The 25,514-nt window shown below is 38.3% G+C and overlaps 1 protein-coding gene across 15 annotated transcripts in view; it reads left to right on the top strand.

The window, feature by feature from the left end:
* MYT1L (myelin transcription factor 1 like) overlaps window positions 1-25,514 on the top strand; it is a 300,554-nt gene that overhangs the window by 273,433 nt on the left and 1,607 nt on the right. For 9 of the 15 annotated variants that reach the window (XM_064707653.1, XM_064707662.1, XM_064707654.1 and 6 more), the window contains 4 exons: window positions 16,379-16,470; window positions 19,337-19,446; window positions 23,865-24,008; window positions 24,329-25,514. The exon at window positions 24,329-25,514 is cut by the window's right edge and continues 1,607 nt beyond it. In XM_064707653.1, coding sequence (XP_064563723.1) covers window positions 16,379-16,470; window positions 19,337-19,446; window positions 23,865-24,008; window positions 24,329-24,469 — 487 coding nt within the window. In that variant the 3' untranslated portion in view covers window positions 24,470-25,514. The remainder of the gene's footprint in view (window positions 1-16,378; window positions 16,471-19,336; window positions 19,447-23,864; window positions 24,009-24,328) is intronic. The other 6 variants (XM_064707664.1, XM_064707660.1, XM_064707667.1 and 3 more) reach the window with 1 other exon arrangement.

Below are 25,514 nucleotides of genomic sequence, written 5' to 3'. Positions count from 1 at the left end.
GTGAGTAATTATGACTTGATGTTTTTCACTTATGATTATTACATAAATCAGATTTAAAATATAGCTTTTTGTCATGGCATTTCTCTGTTCCTTTTGAGTTTCATTATTGCATCAACAAATAATCTGCTTATGTGTATATGTTGGTAACTGGAAACCCAGACAGGCAAGTTTTTGTATGCAGATACAGACCTCCACTTGAATCCATAATATATAGAAAATTTTAGGGGGAAAATCATGCATGAGAGTAACTATAAATTCCTATTGCTTTATTGTATATTTATGGACTTGGGGTAATTTTACTTAATTAAAATTACCTTGGGGTAGACATTGTAAGACATATCTGAGTCCACCTTATTTTCAGAGATGTCAAACACATTCTTGATTCTCAAACACCAAAGCATGGAACTGAAGAATATTAGGAAAGAGCTACATAAAATCAAAGTTCTTTTATTCATTTGGTAATGAACATGTTTGTTGAAAACAATATATGTAGAATACAGAACATTATTTAAAACTAATGGAATGTAAATATTTGACAAAAGAAATACAAAGCTTGATTTTTCATAAACTTGGCAAAAATACGAGAGCTTCAATGATAACATTTTTCATAGCTTGTAAAAGGAGGAGAAAGTGGCCAGTCTATTAGGGATAAAACCTGCTGCCATTTTAGATATTAGATTATGAAGATACAAGGATTTTTTTGAGCTCTGACTGGGAATCTAGGCCTGAAAATGACTATAATGTCAGAGCAAATTCCTATTATATAATCGCTAATATAGAGCTCTATTACTTCAAATACGTCAAGTTGATGTCCCTAATTTGTCACCCTCTCCAGGCAGACCTTAGTTGAACTTCTGTACCCTTTAGTTAGCTAAACCAATTTGATCTTCTTTTGTAGTTAGTTCAAGATACAGAGGTGAAAAGTGTACTTCTTCCTTCTCTTGCCTGTTACTATTTCCTTTGATTCGTTCTTTGACAATCCTTTACAGCTTCACTCAGAAGCCTTACCCTTGCTTCAACCTCTCCAGACTTTGTGCACATAGCTCCTATTTATTGTTTAGGCTCGGAGTTGTTTTTCTACTCAGTCTTTTGTGGTATCTACCATGAAGGGATTCTGGTCCCTGACCTGAGGTGTTACCTGAGGAGCCAAATGCATTACACAGACTGCAGCTCCCAGAGGCTTTAGGAAGCAGGAGATGCAAAACTGACCATTTATGCAGATACCACAGCTGGCTTTAGTTTCTGAATTTCAGTAAAATACCAGTATTAGTGTTTGTATTTAATTTTGACTTTATTCATTATGGTGTAACATTTATTTAACTCAGAGACATCTGTCATTAAAATTTTGAAATGATTTTACCTTTAGTTAAAAGGTACAATATAATTACTGAGAGATTGCTTGCAAGGAGTATACACATAGTAATTATGGTTTCAAGGAGAAAATTCTTGCAACAAGAATAACTAACTTCTAAAAGAAATGTACTGATACTAAGTTTAACAATTTAAAGGGCAAATTGTGGCTAGAGATTTTTTTAAGGAATGCTTTAATGAAAAAAAAAACCCCTAATACATTAACCTAAGTATGACATTTAGCTACAGAACCATGTGTGTTTTTTAGTACCACTATCATAAGTAGAAACAGAGACTTGTAAATGGCTTACCTTATAAGATCAGTTTTTGGGCAAAAAGATCCATTGTTAGAGAAGAATACCACAAGATGAAAGGTTGCTTAAAAAGACTGATGCAGTAGATTGATCTTACTTAATTGTCTTGATGTAATAAAGGGCCAATATTCTAAGTTGTGAGCAAATTGAACAACTTCTTGAAGCTTCCATATGCAATGGTAATATTAATATCAAGCCATATTATTTTAAAAATATTATTAGCTCTTGCAGAATTCTTAAGGCTGTTAAAAGTGGTTGGTTCATTTGATCACACTAAGAAAAGCACATGGAGCCATTTTAGATGCCTTTGGGTTACTTATGTGGCCTCCAGCTGCTGCTCAGAAAGGTAGGTCCAGTGTATATTTATCAGCCTTAGATATATCTTCTCAAATAGCATTTCATGCCTGTATATGGACAACTGAATCAAACTCTGAATGTAGGACTGAACATCAGAACAGTTCACCTACCTTAAGAATCTGCTTGTACAAGCTGTAGGATGCATTTACTCCACTTCAGGATCACTGGATCCTGGAGAGCTGTCCACGTCAGTGGACACCAGCCTTTGATCAGTTGTACCATAAATGTCACTGAGCGTGTCAAAAGGGAGTGTTTTCCCTGCCTACAAACAGGTACTTTATGCTATTGCAAGTGTTCTTAGGGCATGCTGTAGTGGGTATAGTAGGTGTAGTGGGTGTTAGTGTAGCTGTAGTGGGTTGGCCAAAATGACTGAAGACTTGTGAAACGCTCCATTCTTTATGACAGCTGAGAGCTGAACGTGCCTGGCAAGGTGCTGGTTTTGTTAAAGGAACGGGCCCCAGAGCTCCATGGCAGCTTTGACACACAGTCAAAACATGCAGATGTACAAACCCAGGTGTCATAATCTGGAGCTCAATCCCACATGAATCATAGACTCTCCATTTTCTTGCAAAAGGCTGAAATATTCCCTCACTTCAGGTGTATCCATTCTAAAAGACTGTGGTCTCATCTTCTGCTGCTAATAGCATTTTGCTGTACAGGCATGGCTGTAAATCTCAAATTCTCACCTTCTGAAGAGAAGCAATGCTATGCCAGTTACACAGTGAGACCAGATTTATGGACATTCTTTTGCAGGTAGAGCTGGTTTTATCATGCATAGGGGGAAAGTAGGGCTGTGGCCTTTACCTGAGACAGTAGAAGCTCCTCAGGAAGGAGGAGTTAATGTCTTTTTTTTTGCCAGTACACCTTGCTGTAGTCCTGTTAGGATTTTTTTCCTCCCTAGTGGAAATATTTTTATATTGGAAGACTTCTCTAAGCATATATATGCATTCATTGCATTTGTAGTTGTCCTTTGTGTCTTCTCCAAGAATTTTATATTTTGCCATTTGTAGATAGCTCTTAATATGCTGTTGTTAAAACAACTGTAATACTCTGGAAATGAACAGCAGACTGGCTTGTGAAAATAATGCCAGCTGTTGAATTTATCAAATATATATTAGGAAAGATGTTTTTCAGGTAAAGATTTCTTAGAGCTGCTGATGACATTGTACACATGATATCATTGCACTGGTATCAATGGATACTGGAGATGATCCACAAGGGCTGGTAAATCAATAAAGACCTTCTCCAACTGGTATGTAGTCTGGAATTTAAATGTATACCTACTCTTACATTGACACTTATGAAGCAGAATTAAGTAGTCAATGAAAAATGTCATTAATTTCAGTGAATTTTGAATCCTACCCTATGATCAAAGGTTCCAACAAAAGTTTCTGGTTTTTAACATTTCATTGCCCGTTTGCAGAAATGTCTGTGAATAGTTTTATTTTGTCAAAGAGTTTGCATTAGAAAATAATAGAAACAGAGAGTTATCAGGAGGGATTTGAAGCATAGGATTCAGTGGGCTATGCTTAAAAAAGGAGCCTCTGCAAGGAAGAGAGGCCAGTGTGAAATTAGGTGACCTATCAGCAGTATGAAAATGAATTGGAAGGCATGTAAGCATGGAATCAGTAGATAGATAAATTAAATAGGTTATAATGAAATGTAAATTGCTTATTACACTGTAGCTTTGCAGTTTAGTTCTTGAACAGACCACTACATCCCCATATTTGATTTTAAAAGATGGATGGCATCATTTCTAGTGCTGTGATCAGTGGGGACTTTCTCAGAATATACTTGGATTTAGCAACTTTGCTCCTTAGCACAGAGAGGACTTCAGTGCTGACTTCAGTAGAAATTACCTGCAGAAATGCCTTTTCAGATGAAAAACTGTGTTCTTGCTCCCATCTTCAGCTGACTTTTATTCACATCAGTGATCACCCATTTAAAAAACATTAATGTAGCTTTTAAGTTCCCTTTACTAAGGAAAACTGTGGTGATTTAACCCCAGTTGGGACTTCAGCCCCACAGAGTTGCTTCCTCCCTTCCAGCAGCATGGGGGAGAAAATCTGAAGTGTGAAAGTGAGAAAAATTGTGGGTGGAGATTAATAATTAAAGAAAAAGCCACACTCACAAGCAAACCCAAACAAGGAATTAATTCCCTGCTTCCTATGGCCAGTCAGGTGTTCAGCCATCCCCAGAAGAGCAGGGCTCAAGTGATGGGGTCTTGGGAAAACAAACACCATCACTCCAGATGTCCCCCCTTTTCTCCTTCTCCTTCCCCCAGCTGTGTATATTGAGCATGACACCATGTGTTGTGGGATATCCCTTGGGTCAGTTGGGATCAGCTGTCCCAGCTGTGTCCCCACCCCGCTCCCAACTTGTGCACCCCCAGCCCCATCAATGGTGAGGTGGGGTGAGAAGCAGAAAAGGCCTTGACTCTGTGTGAGTACTCCTCAGTAGCAAAGAAAACATCCCTGAATTACCCACACTGTTTCAAGCACTAATCAAAAACACAGCCTCATACCAACTACTCTGAAGAAAATGAACTCTAGTCCAGGGCAAAGTCAGTACAAAAAGATTTTAGTAGAACTGTAATATACAAGAGATGATCAAATTGTAAGGGTTTTTTCCCATTAACAAGCTAATGCTAAATAGAGATGAAAGCATAGAGAAGGGTGATTTTTCTTTAGTGAACCTATATCCTTGCTGAGGACAGTAGGACTCCAAGGTCCATAAAAATGTTTATAGAATGAGATTTGTATTTGAGCAGCAAGGGCATGCCACTGTGTTTGCAAGATGTCTAGATTTGCTGGGGGGAAGCTATGGACATCATCCACTGCCTTTTCCCTTGTGAAGGAATGTATGTAGAAATTATCAAGTGGTTATGAGAGATTATTACATATCACACTTGTTACAGGCTATCCACTTTATACTAGGAAGGTTTAGTATAACCTTCCTAGTATATGTATATATATAACCTTTAGTATATGTCAGAAAGCCCACAGGAAATTCACTCAGTTCAGCCATTACCACACATGCGTGTCTGAGGTGAAGGAATGCCAGTGTTGTTTCCTTCAAAAATTCTATGTTTTTCATAGCTCTGAGTTGCACAACTGTATTGCTAAGCATGGGAACAGACAGATTATGAAAAGATGAAAAGACTAAAAAAAACAAAAAGCCAAAAGAACCAAGACAGGAGCTGCCCTCTGCATCTGCTTTCTGGAAGCTGTCTGATACCTACACTCACATGAATCCTCAGAGGACCTCTAAGTTCTCAAACACTCAAAGGAGATGACAAATGTGAGGGAAGAAGATTGGAGATGTAGATTTTTCATATGCAGATCCTTTTTCTCATTAAATATGCTTTGCTAGAAATAGATACTGCATAAAAATCCTCTGTGATCATCCTCAGCTTCTGAAGGGAGAATTTGCAAATACCACCTACAGTCAAACCTCCTGGTGCTCAGGACCATAGAACAGCATCTCACCCAGGGTTTATCTGGGGTCCCAGGGTGCCCCCAAAGAGGCAGTGGTTCTGTAATGCAGATGCTTTAAAAAACACAGGCTAATGGCTGCAAATTCTCTCATAAATTGTTGTAGAGCTTTCAGTATTTGCCTGAAGTCACATCCTGTCTTAACAGGAACATTTCTCAGCTTCAGCATTTAAAAACATAAAAATACTTATCATTAAGTATTATTATTAAAAATTTTATAATTATAAAAATGACTTATCATTAAGAGCAATGGCTTTCCAGCTTGTCCACATCTTTTTGCATAGTGCGAGCCAAAACTGAGCACCATGTTCCAGGTGTGGCCTGACAAGCACTGAGTGGGACAATGACTTCTGTGTCCCTGTGGAGATGCCCTTGTTGATGCAGCCCAGTGCCCGGCTGGCTCTCTGTGCCACAGCAGCACCACTCACTCTGAGCTTGTCATTCCCAGGCTCCCAGGTCCCTTTCCACAGAGCTGCTCCACAGACAGGTAGGTCCCACCCTGTGCTGCGCTCCTGAATATTTTCCCAGGTTCAAGACCTGACATTTGTTTTGGTTGAACTTCATAAGGTTCTTGTCAGCCCACCCTCCCAGCCTATCCAGGTCTTCCTGCAGTGTGACTTCTGCTTCCAAATAGTTCACTTCCCTACTCAGTTTGGTGTCCTTGTCAAATTTCATCAGGATACACTTGATCCTGTTGTCCAGATCACTTAGGAAGATTGTGAACAGGGTTGGGCCCAGTATGGATCCCTGGGAGACAGGTTGTGGCGGGTTGCCACTTTGAAAAGGAGCTGTTTACCACCACCCTGTGTGCAACCTCTCAGCCAGTTTCCCACCCACTACAGAGACCACTAGTCCAGACCATTACACTTTTCTCTAGGAGGACGCTGTGGGAAACCATATCAGAAGCCTAGGAGAAATCCAGGTAGAGAATGTGCACTTGCTGCCCCTCCTCCCCAGATCAACCAAGCAGGTTACTTTGTCACAAAAATCAAATTTGCTTTTGCAGGTTTGTTAAGCACAGCTGGCCCTTGTTGAATCTGTGCTGGCTTTTCCCAATCATGTGCTTCATCTCACTTGTGATAGTCCCCAGGAGGATTCATTCCATAGCTCTCCCAGAGACTGAAATAAGGCTAAAGAGCCTGTACATCTTTCTTTACGCCCCTCTTGTAGGTGGGGTTGCCACTATTTCTCTTCCAGTTTTCTGGGATATCCCTTGATCTCCACAATTTCTCATAGATTATGAAGAGGCTTGCAACAACATCAGCCAGCACTCCTCACACCCTCGGGTGGGCAATGCCAGGGCCCATTGATTTGTAGTGCCAAGCTCCTGTAACAGTTCACTTGCAATTCTCCCATCAGTGATGGTCAGTCTATGTTTGCATCAACCTGGAGTTTTGCTCCCAAGGCCTGGGGCCCAACAGTGTTGGTAAAGACAGATGTAAAGGAAGTGTCAAAAACTGCTTCCTTTTCTGCATTGCTGATGACTAATTCACCTCTCCCATATAACAGTGTGCCAGTATTTTCCCTCTGTTTCCACTTGCTCTCAATGTACCTAAACAACCATTTCTTGGAGTTTTTTACATTTCTATAGCTAGTTTCATTTTGATCTGAGCTTTTGCTATTCCAGCTGCATCTCTGCATCCCCTAGCTACAGCCTTGTCATTCCCAGTGGGTATTTGCCCACATTTTCATCTCTGGTCCACTTCTCTTTTGGTTTTGAGCAGACCCAGAAGCTCACAGTTAAGCCAGTTGCAAGCATCCTTCAAAACACAAAGGATCCAAACTGCCAGCTGAATTCTCAAGGTGCCCTAAGCTTCCAAAATGCTTTATTTGTCAGGAGTTTGTGTCCAGCAATACCTTTTGAAAGTTGTTCCTGTGCTGTACACTGAAAGTGGTAAAATCTTTGCAGAGAAAAATCTTTTTTTTTCTATTTATGAAACTTAAATGCTGTCAAACTCCAGATTTGTAAGAAGCTTTGAATATGCAATGCATTGTAGTATTTGATTGCATCTATTTCTAGCCAGGTCTCTTGTCAGGTCAGCTCTTGTTCATGCTTTTATTTGTTGCTGCAGTAAGTTGACAGAGTGCTACATTTGTGTCAAAATTAATTCACTTTTAGTTCTCACTGTTTTACTCTTTCTTTGGTAGGCCTTTTAAGTTGTTTCAGGTGTTTGTTCATTTGGTCTTAATCTGCCTGTCCTCTTCCTGTAATTGATTTATTTTGCTGTTTCCCATCTATTAGTTTTTCCTACAAGCTGTACATTGCAATTCAGCAGGAGAACATCATACATCATTAAGAGTACAGAAGAACTAACCAAATTCATGGCATTTAACAGTAGCTACAACTGACAATGATAAGCATCATGCTGGCATCATTAAAAGATGACAGGCATGGAAGTGCGTTGACATTTCCAAGAAGACAAGGAAAGAATTGTGGCAATTAAATGTAATAATAATATACATAAAGAAAAAAAAAAGAAAATCTGTGTGGTGGGTCCTGCAGTGCAAAGGATTTTTTTTACTTAGTAATTTTGTGTTGACCTTAAAGGAGAAGGGTCTTCCTAAACCACTTTTCAACACCTTCCTCTTCCCATCCTCATTCTTTCCTACAGTGGTGTTCTGGCCCTCTTCCCTTCTCAGTCACTGTGGCTCCTGGTCAGTCTTCTTACTCCTGAGCTGCTCAGTCCCCAGCATTTGCAGTAGTTGGTGCACTGGCAGAACAGGACAGGCAGTCTCAGGCGTTGCTTCCAGCAAGCATTCTTCTGCTGCAGGCCCTGCTGCCCTGAACAGGGCTGGTGGAAGGGAAGGCTCCCACAAAAAGTACATGGAGGGTCTGGTGCTAAACACTAACTCATCCATTTAGCATGTCCAATGGACATTCTGTCAGAGGATTATAGCTCTGACCAATCTACTTTTGTTTTAATGCAGACAGCAGAATGCATCTCTAAACTCAGAGCAACACTCCATGAAATGTTTCTTGCTCCAATTCACAGACAGTTAGAGTTATTCACGGAATTATTTGGACTTTTTGTTCTCCTCAGCAGGGACAAAATCATGTATATGGACAAAACAGTGGTATAGAAGTATATTCTGAGAAATATAAATATTTTTCCTATGACATTTGGGAGAAAAAAATGAGCCTGGCCTGACAGGTACCACTGAAGATTTCAGTCAGATCAGTTAAAATTTGGCAAAAGTTGCAAGTGACTAAATGCAGAACCTTGTTGTTGAAAGAGTTAGGCCCTTTGCAGGTAATTCTGCCAGCTCTTTTCATTACAAGCTGGAAGAAGAATGGAATAGCATTTTAATCAGATGTGCCATTTGTTAAACTGTTCCTCTTGATAGTAAGATAATCTAAAAGGACTTAAGAGGTTTACTTGCCTTGGGAAAGTCACAGAGAAAATAATATGAAATCTGTATTAGAAAAAGCAGATTGCACAATATAAACTAGAAAAATCATTTTGTTTAGCAGACCTGACAAATTACAGCAGACAGCAATTGTACAGGTGTTTGCAATGTGACACCTCCTTGATTTCAGGCACTTAGCAGAAGCTGTCTGGTTATAAGTCTGCTTGTCCTCATTCCAGACATAGCTCATAAAAAAGCAGGGAATACAGGAAGACTTTTTAGATTTCAGGAGGGATGAATTTTCCTCTTGAAATACATTTTTCTCGTTGCTGCCTATACAAAGTGTTCAGAGAAATTGTGCTTCATTTTAAATGCCAAAGGGAGCTGTACTTGGTCACTAAATAGATCACGTGAATTTTTCAGCCACCTAAGAGCACTAATCAGAGGTGTGGAGCTAAACATACACATTACCTATTTATACACAGGGAAGTCTCAACCTTTCTTCCTATTCAACAGCCCAGTAAATCCACTTGTCTTCAGGTCATCTGTCCTGTTGTGGGCAGGAGAGAAGCTCATAAGTTTTGCAGAAGCCAGCCCCCAGCTCCTGGGGCATTCAGTTGTGTCCCATTAAGGTCGTGGCTTAGTGCTGGGGCCACCTGTAAGTCATGCAGTGTGCTGCAGTGGGTACTCACTCACCAAAGAAGAAATGAGAGATTTTTTTTAATAGTTGTTACACATTGGGAAAGAGCCAAACCTCTTTCCCTCTTCAGGGATGATACAGGTCAAAGCTCATTAACACATGTGAGAAGCCCACCCACAAAGCCTCTTTGCTGACTAAGCAGCCTCAGTTAACTAAATATGATGTAAATTTGCCAAGGGACTACTGTGCCCATCTGAAGGGCAACTTTGGCAGTGCTCTTACAGTTCCAGCATTTCAAGATTCATTAATCCCTTTTCTGCTGTATATTTATGCCCCAGGGGGATTCCTTTCAAATTGGAGTCTGCTCTCAAGGCTTTTCCTCTCAGCTTTGCCATGTTAACATTTCTGCATAATTCCTATTTTTGTTTTTCTTACCTGATGCCTGCTTTGTTCTTTTGTTATGAGGGATAGGCATAATTAAACTAAAACGGCTACCTTGCCTTTTAAATCTCCAATTAAAAAAAAAAAAATACCTTCTCTTCTTCTGGGTGGCCATTTACTCCCTCTTGATGTCCATTTGGTGCCTCTGACTGACCAGATTTTAATGCTAATTCAACCCTCCCCCCACTAAAATAAGAACCTAGTTCTTTCCAGAAAGGTTTTCTGAAACAATGATCAGATATCATTAAAATAATTTTGAAAAGCTTGCATTTTATTTTAATCATAATGGCTGTATTTTTTATGGCCATTTGGGTAATGGTTTGATTTTTCTTGCTTTTGAAGCAAAGATTTATTTAAACAGAATAAAATCTCAGCTACTTTCTTCCACACCTTTGGAAAACAACTTGAATTAGGAGCTGTCACTTTCCACATTACATCAAGCTTTTAGTATTTTTAACTTAGATTTCTCTCCTGACTCAGAATTGAACTTTTTCACAGCAAGCATTCAGGTGTGAGTTGAGAATGCACCCAAAGAAGTTGTAAATGCACCAAAAAAAAGACCCTAAAACCCCCCAAAACCCGCAAAAAGCCCCAACCAACCAACCAAACCAACAAAAAAAAAGCTTTAGCCAGGAAGCAAGACTTATAAAGGGCCACATTAATAAAAATCATTCTTTTCCGATGAAGAATTCTGAAACTGAGCTGAAGAGATTATTTTTTTCTGACACCCAACACCACACAAAGGCAGCTGGGGTCGTGTGGGGAGAAGAGATTGCTCTGTGAGTCGCAGCAATCTCCATGAAAACAGAACTACCTTGTTTGCAGAACCTCTCTCCTGGATTCCCTTTGCTTCACATCTCAGTAAGAAACTGGGGAAAAGCCAGTCATCCTTGAATGTAAATAAAAATGAGTGCTGGTTTAGTGAGGGTTGCTTTAATCTCTGCTGGAGTTGTGCATAGACTGTTTCATCCTTTCAGGTGCATAGTAGAATTTACTCATGGGAATAAGGAAGTCACTAAAGTTGATACCCTTCAAAATAGAAAAAAAAGAGTGGTTCATGGATTTAATATTAAACTAAGGAATGGGCTACTTTGATCACTGAGTTTGATCTCTTAACTTGAACTTCAAATATTAGCAAATAGTTGAGGAGCTTAGTAAGGTTTCAGCCATTAACAAAATAAAACAGTCATTCTCACTGTGATCTGTATTTCCCTGAATTTCAAAAGGATTTACATCTGGGGCTTGTTTTGAATATATCTCTAGTTAAAAGAGGTCCCTTGAAAGTGACTTGTTCCTTCCTCTACTCTACAGACAATGCTATTTTTAATAAACACGAGAAGTGTTTCATTTTATTTTTGAAAAATCATTGTGGTAGTGAACCTATAAACATCTTGCAGGGTTCATAAAATTTTTCCTCAGGATGCTTTTTAGGTTTGAGGCTGTGGTTTCTTTATACTCTGTTATTTCTTTCTTTGTAAACTTCAACACTTGACATACCAAATATAAAATTTGTGGTTTGTTTGACCTTTATCTTCTCCTTTCCCATATACCTACTTTGTTTGGAAATTGTTTTCTTCACTTGAAAAGCCAAGTGCAAATTCTCCAGCTTCAAGAGGGACTAAACTGCATCTGTCTACTGAGGAAAAAAATGTATTTAACACACAACTGGAACCCAGATAACTAAAATCAGTCACCCAAACAATTGCTCCACTTGATCAATGATCTTTCACTCTGGTGGCCTCCGTTGTTTGCATCCCTGAAGACAGTGCAATTACATTCTTGAAACAGTTCAGGATTTTAGCTCACATTTATTTAATCTAAATTTCTTGATAAATGTGCACTGAACACTACCTAAAAACTCCTTTAAAACTTTTTCACCCACTAATTTTTATTTTATTTTTGAACAAATTTCACCCTATTTCCAAATCCACTGAATATATGGTGAGGCACTGGTTGCAGTAAGATAACCACAGTGCTAAACCAGAAAGAAAATTCATTCTTCACCTTATGTTCCACTCTAATAGATACAATCACCATACAGTCTTTATAGTATTTTGTAAGTTATGGCAGAGGGTGGTTTTCTAGAATGATATGCCAGACAATACTTTTCTTTCTCAAATGAGAGAGTAACCCAACAGTAGAAATTTATCACAAGTCAAGACATATTGTATCCCAACAAAATAAGGTGTTGATGGTCATCTGGTTGTAGATACAGCAGACTCACAGCTCTTGGTGAATCAGAAACTCAGGGGGAGTTCAGAGTTAGTTTCTGGTGCTTCTCACAGCCCTGCCAAAATGCTGTGGCTTCAAGCCCTGTAGCATCCAGTCTGAAAGAGATAATTCATGGTTTTGTAGGTTTATACCAAATAAAAACCATTTATACTGAATCTATTACAGCAGCATCCCAGCTATGCTGTTAGAAAGCCTAACTCATTTTCATTATGGAAAGAATACTCAACTATATTTATATGTTCTTATGATTTCTTGTGTGTATGAGAATAATGGCAGGAGCAAGTGAGATAACTATGATTAATTTCACTAATTCTTTGCTGGAATGCATAAGCTGCAGAATTGTGTCAAAGTCAGTGTAAAGTTTGAAAACCTATGACAAACATCAAATGTAAAGGATTCAAACTTAATAATAGAATATCCTGAGTTGGAAGGGACCCATAAGGAGTCAAAGTCAAAGTCATTGAAGTCCAGATCCAAGAATCACATCAAGCGCCTGAGATTATTGTCCAAACTCTTCTTGAACTCCATCAGACTGTGACCACTTCCCTGAGGAGCCTGTTCCATTGCCCAACCACCCTCTGGGTGAAGAACCTTTTCCTAATATCCAGCTTCATAGCATGCTTAACACAAGGATAAGCATTACCTTTAACAAAACTACTACCTAGATATTTCTCATAGCCTTTTTTCATTTCTGAAATATTTAAAGCATGTTTGCATAACTCTTAAAGCACTGAAATAGCTTTCACTTATATTCTTTTGTTTGCCAGTCAAAGGAAAAGATAAAATCATATCTACTCCTGTGTCCTTCTGTCCTTCTCTCCTTCTATCATTCATTCTTCTAGAAATCTCAAGCAACTCTCAGTCTCGCTGGGATCTCAATTCAAGCTTTTTGGTTAACTTTACACCTCTGTAGGGTTCAGCCTTTGTACAACAGCCCACTTTTGTGCAACACTGCCTTCAGTTCGTTTTTCATCTTGTCGTCCCATATATCCTGAGTTCTTTTGGCTGTTCTCAATTCAAAGAGCAGTTGCCTTCAGTAGAAGTAAACACAGTCAATTAGATAAGAGTTAGAATGTCTTTGTAGAGTAGAAGCTTATTCTAAAAGTCCTAATTCACTTTTTAATTACTTAAAACAGTTTAAAGTAACTTAATTAAGAACAGAGCAAAGCAAAAAGGGTGCGCATTGCTATCTTTGACTAAGTAATTTCTGAAGAATTTAGACAAGTTAAACAAACTGTAGTAGAAGTCAATGCTCTTAATTTAGGTAACTAACTTGGTATCTGCTTCACTAAAACTGAAAGTGACTGACTCAGGAAAGTGAGCTTATCTGCTTACAATACAATATATAATTAATGAAGAGACAGATTTGCTAGAAAAGATCTGCAGAGGAAAGCAATGGCATGGTCTGGCTTTGGCATCTTCCTCTATGGTGAGCAGGATACCTTTGGGAGTTTTGAATGCTTTCTCAAATTGCATAAAGCCACTGGAAAATTTAGGACCATGTGTTCATTCATGGCCTCTTCTAAGGACAGACATGTAACAAGCTAAAGGTCGTCATAGAGGTGCATGATGCACAAGTTAAAGCTGTGCACGTAAGGACTGGGGAAGAAAAAAGAGGAAGCTTGTGGATTAGGCATGCAGATATGCTGCAAAAATCTCATTTTGGTCATAGCCCTCTTTTGTCTGTACATACTGTATTAGATCACCAGTGGGTTAGAACAAAACTAATCTGGCTACAGAGTATGGAAGCCTTCTGCATCTTCACTAGAATTCCCAAAAAGTAGGCCCCTCTTTGCCTTTCTCCTCACTAACTTGTGATTCATCTGGCTGCCTCCAGAAGAAGGTAGATAATCCGTGCAGAAGGACTCTCCAACAGTTCCAGCAGCAAGGATGGAGCACAGCACGCAGATCTTGGTGGTTCAGTTTAGGCAGAAGGGTGCCTGAACTGCAGCCAAGCTGTGGGTGCTCCGTAGCCTGGCAATATATCCCTCTCCAGTGGTGATGGGCCATGGACAGTTGCCTTTTGGCAGCTAGAATGTGACCACCCTGTTTTGTGAAATAGGAAAGTTTAGTATTGCACGTATGGAACCTTGTACCTGGGGCCTCAGGGTGAGAGTGCACCTTGGAGCACCCTGGGCACACCAGTGGAGAGATAACCACCTAAACTAGCTGAGAAGATATCTGCACGTTTAGGCTGTCCTGAAAACTTGGTGTGTAGAGTCATGGCCTGAGAATAAAATTGGGTCCTTGGCACCAAACTTTGGATTTAGGCACACTGAATCACACAGTAGATTTCTAATACTTCAGAACAAATTTGATTTGTTTGATTATTTTTCTCTGCTCTCAGATGTGCTGTTCTAGGATCCTGATTTCTTGTTGGTCTGTTTGAATGCTGTACCTATAGGCTGTTTGAGGACTGATTTTATTTTGAGGAGTTGTCATGAGTCAGGACTTTTAGAGAGGCAAAGGCTACAGAAAAAGACGAGAGTAATCTAATGCAGTTGTTTTTATGCCCAGTGGTGCTAACTTCTTCTGAAAAAGAGCGAGTACAAAATATGAGAAAATTCATTAAATCAACTGAAAGGTTACAAAAATGAAGTCAGTTAAATGATGCAGAAACTTTGCATATACTGTTATCCCATTTCTTTCTCTGTGCCAGCATTTTTTTTCCCAAAACACCAAATCCTCTCCTTCTTAATTGTCTTCAAGGCTCCCTTTGACACATCAAGAGGACTGCTGTTTACAGTCACACACTGAGTCCATAGCAGACCTTGGAGTAGTAAGTTGGCATCCTACCAACTCGGCCACAGCCAAAAGCTACTAGGTCATGCCATTTCTTGATCCTACAAGTATTATTTTATTATACATCTTCTTAGTCACAAAGCTGTATGAAATGTTGAACATAGATTCTTTCACTGAGAAAATAATTTTTTAATGTATTTTCCTAAGAGCAATCCTTTTTTGTATGACTGCACTTGATAACAGTAGTCTAGGCTTTTCAGAGGAATGGTTTCAATAATCAGACTGTTCCTACATGAGAGGACTTTATTTAGAAAGAATTTGCATCTCTACTTAAAGAAATGCTTTTAATCAGATACCCCTTTCCTCCATATTACAGATTTGAATCTGATTTGCACAATTAAAAATTGTAAAAAAAAATCTCCTTTTGGATTTGGAGAGGAAATATAAATGTTCCTCTAATGCAATGAAAAGTACATAACATTACTCAGTTTGCATGGATATGAAAACTGAAATGTTGAGGCAAGAGGAAATTGTTTAGCAAGCTTCTAAATTCCCTTCACTAAAGCTACAGCTTCCTCAGAATAAGATTTTGGTTTTGCATCATTAAATTAGATTGAATATGTATTTTCTCTTATCTGCAATAGTGCAACTACATGAATTATGTGATTTTAGAAAAAGGGGGTAATTTGGTGTACCATTACTTGTTAAATACTGAGCACTGTCTGATCTGTATTTTAATTTTAACAATAAAGACTGCTAAGACTTTGGCTATCAAACTGTTTTGTACAATGTAATTAAAAAACTTAATATTTTGGCAATGTGAGAGAGAAGAGATAACTGAATGTACATCCATAAATGTAACAGATATGCATTATAAGACATATATATCCCTCATTAAAACAAGGTCATTTCTATTGGAATTGTTTCCTTGGGCTCCAACAACAAGCCAACACATAAGTTACCGCCATTTTAAGAAAAAAATTAGAAAAGGGCAATTTAGTTGGCTCAGTAGGTGATATTCACAAAGAAAAGCAGTTTATAAGAACTAATCTTTTGTATATGAGAGGTAGCTCATGTCCTCTTCTCTCAGCATTCAGTTCCATGTTTGAACATTTGAATCTAAAAAGGGAGGAAGTTCAGACAGGGACACATAATTCAAGTGGGAGTATTTAGACAATAACTGCTTTTAAAATAAAATGTTTTATTAAAAGTATTTTGTCTTAAGCAAATTGAACTGTGTATCTGACTTCTAATTAGCTGTCTATGCAAAAAGATGTTGGAAGAAAAACAAAACAATGAAATCACTACTGGTAAGTCCTTTATTTTTTCAGACTAGTGCATCTTTCGGTGCTAGGCAGTGAAGATAAACCATGTCTCTGATACTGTTTTTATTACAGCTTTGGATTACAGATTTCTTTTCAATGACCTGTCAAAATTAACAGGCTCCTTACTGTTCACAGTTTATCGGGATGCCCCAGAGCTACTTCAGCAATGAAGAAAGCAAAGCTGTCCGGAGAGCAAATGCTAACAATAAAGCAGCGGGCCAGTAATGGTAAATTTTTAATCATTAAGTTCTTAAATACTAATTCTCTGTAAACTAAAGTTACTGTTACTCTTTTGCCTTTTTTCCTACACGTATAAATCCACTCTATATAAATTGTGAATTCACTGTCAGTAGAAGTGAAACCAGGTCTTATGCTCTGGAAACCTGAGCCAGGAGTAGAGCAGTCAGATTGAGTTATGTCTATATAAGTCTAAAACATTTCAAAGTAGAATATACTATTATAATTTGCTGGTTCACATTTCATTCATCAAAGGGTGATAGTTAGTCTTATATTGTTACAGGATTCAGAAGAGAAAAAGGGTTTATTTCCAGAATGTCACTTCCTCCTGAGTTCCCTTGAATTCATTTGGACCTGTGGCTCTATAACCTCTGGCAGATGGAGCTGGCTTTGTGCCATTTCGGCTCCAGTAAACTGCAATTCTTCCTGGGAACCTTGAGTTGCAGGGAAGATGATGAAGGTACCTTGGATGAAAGTCAGGATAGTACCTTGGTAGTTGAAGTGCAGTAAAAGCAAAATGTAGTTCAAGTAAGTAATATTATAAAAACTTGTCTGGAAGGTGCCCAAGTCCTGAATTTTCTTGGAAAACTATGTAGTCACTTAGTCTGTGGCAGTGCATGCCTTCTTAACTGTTGGTGTAAACTCCATTTAGAGCCACAGAGCATTTGAACACAGTGCAGGAGGCACCTCAGCCCACATGGCCAGCACAACTGGAGAAAGCAGTGACTGTCTTTGTTCAAGAGTTTGTAATCAGGGAATGAGAGATCTGGATGTTATTTTCTCTACAACCTGGGTAGTATTGAAAACTATAAGTATCTGCCATGCCCAGGAAGAATGCCTTAAGGAGTAATATATGGATATTTTGGCTACTTGGACACATGACCTGCCTGAGCAACCCAGTGGACTTCTATGATGGGCTGACTACATCAATGGACAGGGGAAGAGCTACAGATGTCACTTACCTGGACTTCTATGAAGCCACAGCCATGGTCTCCTACAACATCTTCCTCTCTGAATTGGATACAGATGGATTTGATGGGTGCAGTGTTAGGTGAATAAGGAATTGGTTGGATTGTCACATCCAGAGGGTGGTGGTCAATGGCCCAGAGTCCCAATGGACATTAGTGATAAGTGTTGTCCCTTAGGGGTCTGTACTGGGAGCAGTGTTATTTAATATCTGCATTAATGACATAGACTACGGGATCAGGTGCCCCCTCAGCAAATTGGCAGATTACCCCAAACTTGAGGTTTAACAAGACCAAGTGCAAGGTGCTGCACCTGGGTCGGGGCAAGCCCCAGCATCAACACAGGCTGGGATGAGCAGATCCAGAGCAGCCCTGCTGAGAAGGATTTGGGGGTGTGAGGGGGTGAGAGGCTGGACATGGCCCAGCCATGTGCCCTCACAGCCTGGAGAGCCAAACGTGCCCTGGGCTGCATCAGAGGCAGCGTGGGGAGGGGATTCTGCCCCTCTGCTCTGCCCTGCTGAGACCCCACTGCAGGGCTGCATCAGCTCTGGGGTCCCAGCACAGGAAGGACATGGAGCTGTGGGAGTGAGACCAGAGGAGCCCACCAACATGATCAGAGGGATGGAGCAGCTGTGTACGAGGAAAGGCTAAGAGAATTGAGATTGTTCAGCCTGAAAAAGAGAAGGCCTTGAAGTCACCCAGTTGCAGCCTTCCAGTACCTGAAGGGATCTTGCAACAGAGATGGCGAGGGACATTCTACAAGGGCACATAGTGACAGGACAAAGGGGAAAGGGCTTCAAACTGCAAGAGAGTAGGTTTAGATTGGATATTAGGAAAATACTGCTTACTGTGAGAGAGGTGAGGCACTGGAACAGGTTGTTCAGAGAAGCTGTGGATGCCTTCTCCCTGGAAGTGTTTCAGGCCAGGCTGGATGGGGCCGTGAAAAACGTGGTGTAGTCTTCCCTGCTCTGATGTTCCAGCCAATGGCAGAGGGGTTGACACTAGATAATCCTCAAGGTCCATTCCAACCCAAGCCATTATATAATTCTATGACATCTTTCCTATCAGAGTCAGGCACTGTGGGGAAAGGTATGAAAGATTCACACCAGCAGAAGAAGGAGGGTGGGAGCACCAGTTTCTCTGGCTTTAGGTGTTCACACTTTGACTTGAAAAAAGACAGATCTGTCTGTCTCATCCCAGGAATATTTTATGCTTTTTTATATTAATTATAAAGATAAATAAACTGCTACAGTTTATTCCTGTCTGAATTCTTAGAAATGCAGTTAACTTTAAAGTTCTGTTGCTTTTAATATTTATTTCAAAAAATGTGAGAAAGCACTTCCATTTTAAAATTACTCTATATATCATTATTTAATAACACCCTTCTCAACCCTTCTGAGCCATCGTCAAACATTAAAAACAACTGCAGAATCACAGTATATCCCAGTACATCAACAAAATTTCTCTTTGTTGAGAAAAAAAATTCTGAATTAGTTACAGCTTCTCTTGATAATGCTGCAATATGAAGAGATTACCATGTTAAGGTTTTTTACTTTCCTTCAGAAGATCTGTAAGTGGACACACTCTTTAAATAAATTACATATGACAATGGAGTGAAATTTCTTGCTGCAGGTATATTTCTTATAATATAAAGTTAAATGTCCTTTTGATCCTCCAGGTATTTTCAGCATTTTCACTGGAGAATTACTGCAATTTTAAAAGTAAAAGTAGTTGAAAATACTTCTTTTGAACTGCAGAATAAAAATTTGAAGAATGCTTCCTTTTTTTTGCTTGAAATAAATTGATTTTTAAATATGGAAATAATTAATTCACTGAACTCTGATTTAAATGTTAATTATTTTAACACCCCTTTTATTTTTATGTCACACAGGTATAGAAAATGATGAAGAAATTAAACAGTTAGATGAAGAAATCAAAGAACTAAATGAATCCAACTCCCAGATGGAAGCTGATATGATTAAACTCAGAACTCAGGTAACAGTTTTATGAAGCCCTAAATTCAAGCTCCTTTTTCTACATGACTGATTAAAAAACATATAGGACATTTGTTGTTTCCTAATATATTAAGATATCTATGCATAATTTACTATTTATAAAATCTGAAGACAGTGTTCATTATGCAATTTTCAAATCAGTTATCAACAGTAAAAAAAAAAAAAAACAAAACAAAAAGAACTCAGCAAAATGCATTCTTTAAAATAATGGCAAAACATGACCTGTCATGGTCAGCTTGGTATTTCCCCTTGATAAGGCTGTGCCCTTCTGATAGTTCTTAAAATACTGTGTGATGACATGGTCGTTAACGTAAGTTACAAGGTGAAGGAGACCAGATGAACAGCATGGCTTTTGTCATGTCTTGCAGAGGAAATTTAGACAGAGAAGTGAGTAGCATGTGATACACTAAATGCAGCCCTTGGCAGCAGTAGTTGTTCCAGAGATCCAGATTAATTCTTTTTTCATTCCGTATAAATTTGTCAGGGGAAAAAAAGTAGAAAACCTAACATTAGACTATTAAGTAAAATCCCATTATTCAGTAGTCCTAAAACTGGATGGAAAAAGCCAAAGAAGAAAATAAATTGAATTCCCCTAGAATTTTTCAGTGTCCAGTATAGATTCTGGTGCTTGTCTCTTCACATGGTTTGAGCACAGACACCAAGAGTGAAGTTCACCACAGTCACCACTTGTCAGTCTTTAGTCCCTGATGATACTCACTCAGTTGATCTCAATGGAAACAGAGTAAACCACTCCTTGTTACTTGTTTGTCTGCTGCTTGTGGAGATGGGCACCATATCCATTCTCCTTCTCCTCTTGTATAGCCGTAAAGGCAGGATCTACTTCTTCAACTTGGGTTTTATTTGGTTTCTAAACCTTAGCCAGATTGATACTGAAACCTCACTTCTACTTTATGTCTGCATTCAGAGTTCCACTGTCATTATTCAGCTTTCATAGGATTTGATTCAAGGTTTACAGAGTTTCCTGATGTGGCCAAATATAACTGTGGGGTAATGAGGAGAAAGTCTTCAAGAACATAAAGCAAGAAGAATAATCAATGGCAGGAAAATTACATACATTTACTCTTGAGAAATTTGGCCATAAATTTTGAATCTGGCAGCTTCCAATTGCCTTATCTTTTCTTCTGCTTAATACACTGTAGGTGCTATTTACATACAGACTGATATGGCTGAGTTTTTAAAAAATATGAAGCAGTTTGGCTGTTGCACGTACATTAGGTAAATGCTGAAGTTGTCAGTAATTTACTGCACTTTTATATTTGGCCAGATGGATTGAAAAATAAAGCCATGGTAACACTATCACAGGCATAAACATGTATTGAGTTTCAGAGATTTATCTAGGAATTTCATATCAAACTTTGATCTGAAATGAGTACAAAAACCATACTTTAGTGGTCTCAGTTCCAGCTTTCATTCTTCAGACTAGTGCCATTGCATATTCTTAAAAGTCATATTAGGCACTTGTGGGACCACTAAATGTTCTTGGTAAGAGAAAGCTCAGCTGGTGATTTTACCAATAAGTTAAAAGGATATTTCTCACACTTCTGTGCAGCAGATTTAGAAAAAGGGTAGGTTAAAATGATTAATGGGATTTTAAAAAGTAGAGCTACAAGAGACCAAGAAAACATTATTTTGTCTACCAGTCACCTTTACTTCCTAAGATCTTCCTAAGCTAAACATGACAGGTGCTTGTCTAACCTGTTCTTTGCTTCCCATACTAGAAATTCCACGATCTCTGGGTAATCTGGTCTAATACTTATCTGTTCTTATCCAGCTAGTTACTAAGGCCTTGCAGAGAATCTCAACTGAGTTAAACTTCACAAAAAAATTTAGAGGCCTTAGTTTTGAATTCATACACTCTCCTGAAGATAAGCAATTTACATTTACAACACATAGGGAGTTACATCATAGTCATTATCAAACTACTAAGAGGATCAAAGTCAACAGTCCCCTTTATTTGCAACAGTGAAATTATACTGGACATAACAAAATGTTTGTTGATAAACCTTTAGAAAATCATTGTGCAACTCAGATTTCGGTAAAATTTGACAGATGGGAAATATGCAATGGGAAAATAGTGGAAGTTATGTGAACACCAGAAGTAGCAATAGTCTTGTTTGATACAGATTTGCAACCCATATGATTGTAAGTGCCAGTGAAAGCTTTTCATATGACAGGAACAGGAAATGCTTCCATGTAGAATTTTTCAGTTTAATAAAGTGAAAATCAGTCCTATTTCTTAGGTGGAGCACTTATAAGACTCTCCTTTACTCAGCTGCCTTTTTACTTAAGACTTTGAAGAAAGTGTTTTTAATCTAAAATCTTGTAGTAAATTTGTTCAAATTTAACATGCAAATATGAGAGAAGCAGAAACACATAAAGGGGAGAGGAGAAGAACAAATCTGCAAATAATTGTGTGTTTCATACAAGAAACAGATTATCCTATTTTCAGAATACATACAAGTAAACATTTCTTAGTTTTAGAGTAAAATGTGGGGAGGGAAATTTCAGCCTTTAAGTGAACAAATACAATAATTAAATTTAAAACGGATGAACTTACAGATGAATACTAAGTGAAGTGGTGAGATGTGCTGATCATCTGCCACTGTATTTGCAGAATTCAGCATCTCATGAAAAAAAGCAAAAAAGATGGTTCAAGTTGCAATGCTTAGCTAGATAGAAAATCTGTAGAATGTCAGCTCCTGCTAAAGTTAGTGTGGGGTGGCTGCAGTATGCCATACTGAACTGAGCCTTCATTGGCATCAGACTCCTCATTCTGGTCTGTAATATTAAAAAAAAATAGGATAGGTATTGGAGTATGACTCGACTAAGAAGCAGCTATGAAAGATGTTTTGCATTTGGATACAGCATTCTCTCCAATATAAACAAGCTGAAAGCAAAATAAGATAGGAGGATCAGGTGTCCAGGTTCAAAGAGGAAGTATTTTTTCCTTACTAATATATTTTGTGGAAATTAGCTCAGAATCAATTAATTGTTACAAAACCAAGTCCCCACAATACTGGTGACTTGGATTAACTGCAATTTGCACATGTAGTCAAAGCAAGAGATACTTGGAAACTGTTTATGTAGACACATCACTTTTCAAAATTACTTCTATCAACTAATGGGCTGCATTTCCATAAGCAAGATAAAAGTTTAGGTCCATAATAAAATGTGATACCTCTAACTACCTGCCTGTGCCACCAGTTTCCCAGCATTTACTCACCAAAGGTCCAGTTGATGTGCGCTTGAGAGCCTTTACTCTTCTGCCTGTTACTACTGCACAGACCTCTGACCTTCCATCAGCATTTCAATTGTATCAATTCTTTCCACAGCTCACTCTTCTAGGCCAGTATAGAAATGGATAAACCTCATTTTGAGAATTCAAAACCTTGTGTTCTTTGGCATTTTTTCCACTTCACTGGCTTCTTTTTTCTTGTCAATGCATATTTTAACCTACACACGCACAGAGCACACTGTACACTCTGTAATAGATGTTAACAGTTATCACCCCATGTGGAAAGTACGAACAGGGCTACAGAGGAAAGTACAGACAGATGTGAATGAGCTCTGCATGTGCTCTTGATGAGTTGGACATAAGCCAGTGCTCATCTGAAATCCTTGTAACTCCATTAGCACAATGCTCTCCACAAGCTCTTTCTCTCAGCAATGCTTTTAGTTCAAGCAGGGCACCATGCAAGGTCAGAGCTAACGTGTCTGGTCACCTGGAAACACAGGCAGAGCATAATCTCAGTTGTTTTCACTTGTACATGAAGCAATGCCACAGGCCTGTGCTCAAATATTCTTCAGTTTCTTCTTTACAACTCACTGCATGTATAGGAAAGCTCTCTGACTTTGTACATACATTGAAATAACATGCAGTTTTTCAGATTTCAAAATCAGCCCTGTGAGTTTGCACAGAATCATATTATACTTACAAAGAGCTAAACATTGGCAGCAAGAAGCTGTGCATGCTTAATTAACACGATATATGTGTAGCTGAAAATATAAGAAAAGCGTGACTTACTGCAGAATGCCCCTAAGACTGGCTTCTAGGAGTTTAACTGCATGGGTGAACTTGCAGAACTAAGGTCCTTAATGCCTTTCAACTATACAAGAAAAGCTCTAAAGAAGTGGAATCAAATCCAAGTTCATTCACTCACTATTACCAGTATTGAAAAGACAAGCTGTTAAAGTTATACAACATGCAGTGGGAATAAGAAAGGCTTAGTGACGATAAGAACTGCAAACTCAAGCAAAACCTTTTTAAACATGAATGAACCTTTTCTCCTTTCCCTGGTATTTCTGTTCTCTCTCCCTTCAAAGAGTGCATGCTTTGTACCAGTTTGCCTTATATTACATTGTACACAAATTTGTTCATTTTAGATTACCACAATGGAGAGCAACCTGAAGACGATAGAAGAGGAGAACAAAGTAATTGAACAGCAAAATGAGTCTCTTCTTCATGAATTGGCCAATTTAAGCCAGTCTTTAATTCATAGTCTAGCTAATATCCAGCTGCCACATATGGTAAGTGATTGAGAGCACAAGTTAAGGAATTTGGCGATCTTCAGTTCACCTCATACGATAGATACCTTTTTTTATGTTTATGTTTCATCAACCAGTTGGATATTTGTGGTAACAGCACTGAAACCATAGAGATACATTTAACTGCTAACAGACATGGAGGGCCTGTTCCAGTGTATCCTGTAAAATTAAGTAAGAACTAAATAGGCTTTTTAAATATTATAAAAATGGTGGCAGTATGCCTTGCTAATATGTTATGCTTAAATGAATATACGGTTAAGAAAATAAAAGTTGTATATGAACTACTATTTAATATCTCGTAGGAACCAATCAATGAACAAAATTTTGATGCTTACGTGACCACTTTGACGGACATGTATACAAATCAAGATCGTTATCAGAGTCCAGAAAATAAAGCCCTACTGGAAAATATAAAGCAGGCTGTGAGAGGAATTCAGGTCTGAACAGCTGCTATAGTGATGAAAATCTTGCTTAAAAAAAGGATGCCTCTTGTTTTTTGCTGCTGTAATTTACCAGAAAGTGTTATATATTTATTTCTGTTTGAAACAGTGTTATGCTTACAAGACTTCATAATGATTTTATGTCTTGCTTTAAAGATAGTAACTGCAGAATAGTTTTTTGAATACATTCACATTTTGTACGTTTTCATATAAGCTGACATAGTGTGATATGCCATGTAATGTTTATAGCTGCTAATGTATGCACATTTTTGGGGTATATATATTTCTGAAGAGGTAAGCTGATCAAAATAAATAGAGTGTAAATTCTTTTTAATGCTTTAGTGATTAAATGTTTTAGTATTTTGAACTGAAATGGACAAAAAAAAAAAACAGCTTTGAATGACAATGTTGCGGTCTGCAGCCACTTTTTAAACACTATCATTTTGCCTCATGTTGGAGGATTTTATGGGATTTAAGAAGTACATTTTGTGTGCATATTGTTTCATAGCAAGAATTGGTTGCAAAAATGCTTTATTTTTGAACAATGCTTGAAAATATTATGTGACTTTTGTTTTTGAAGGATGGTGTGTGGTGGGGGCAATAAAATGAGGTTTTTTGAATTCCAAGAAAATGGCATGGATTAGATGTAAGTTACAAAATGGGTAATTTATTGTAAGACAACATCAAGCCATGGAAACTTGACAGAAGATTCAAAGCAGCTTAAACAGCACTTTTTAATTAACTTCTAAGCATTACATGGTATGAATATGGGAACTTCCATTATGAAAAGAACTATATCAGAGGTGGACAACGTGAAGATTTCAGCTTTTGTTTTCCAATAAACTTTGGAGCCAACATTCTCTTATTTCTACCGGACTGCTAGTGCCCCTCTGAACTATCTGTTATAGCAATGTAGTTCATCTTTCAGAAATTCTGTGGTTTCAATTCAAGACGAAGGACAATATTTAAAAGTTAATATTGCCTTTTCACATCTTTAATTTTGGGATAAATACAAATGATCTGTGTCTATTAGAGTTACTGAACTGTA

Source organism: Zonotrichia leucophrys, chromosome 3 (genome assembly GCF_028769735.1).
Source record: "Zonotrichia leucophrys gambelii isolate GWCS_2022_RI chromosome 3, RI_Zleu_2.0, whole genome shotgun sequence".
Classification (NCBI taxonomy): domain Eukaryota; kingdom Metazoa; phylum Chordata; class Aves; order Passeriformes; family Passerellidae; genus Zonotrichia; species Zonotrichia leucophrys.
The sequence above is the reverse complement of the archived record's forward strand: the minus strand, read 5'-3'. Positions and strand labels throughout refer to the sequence as shown.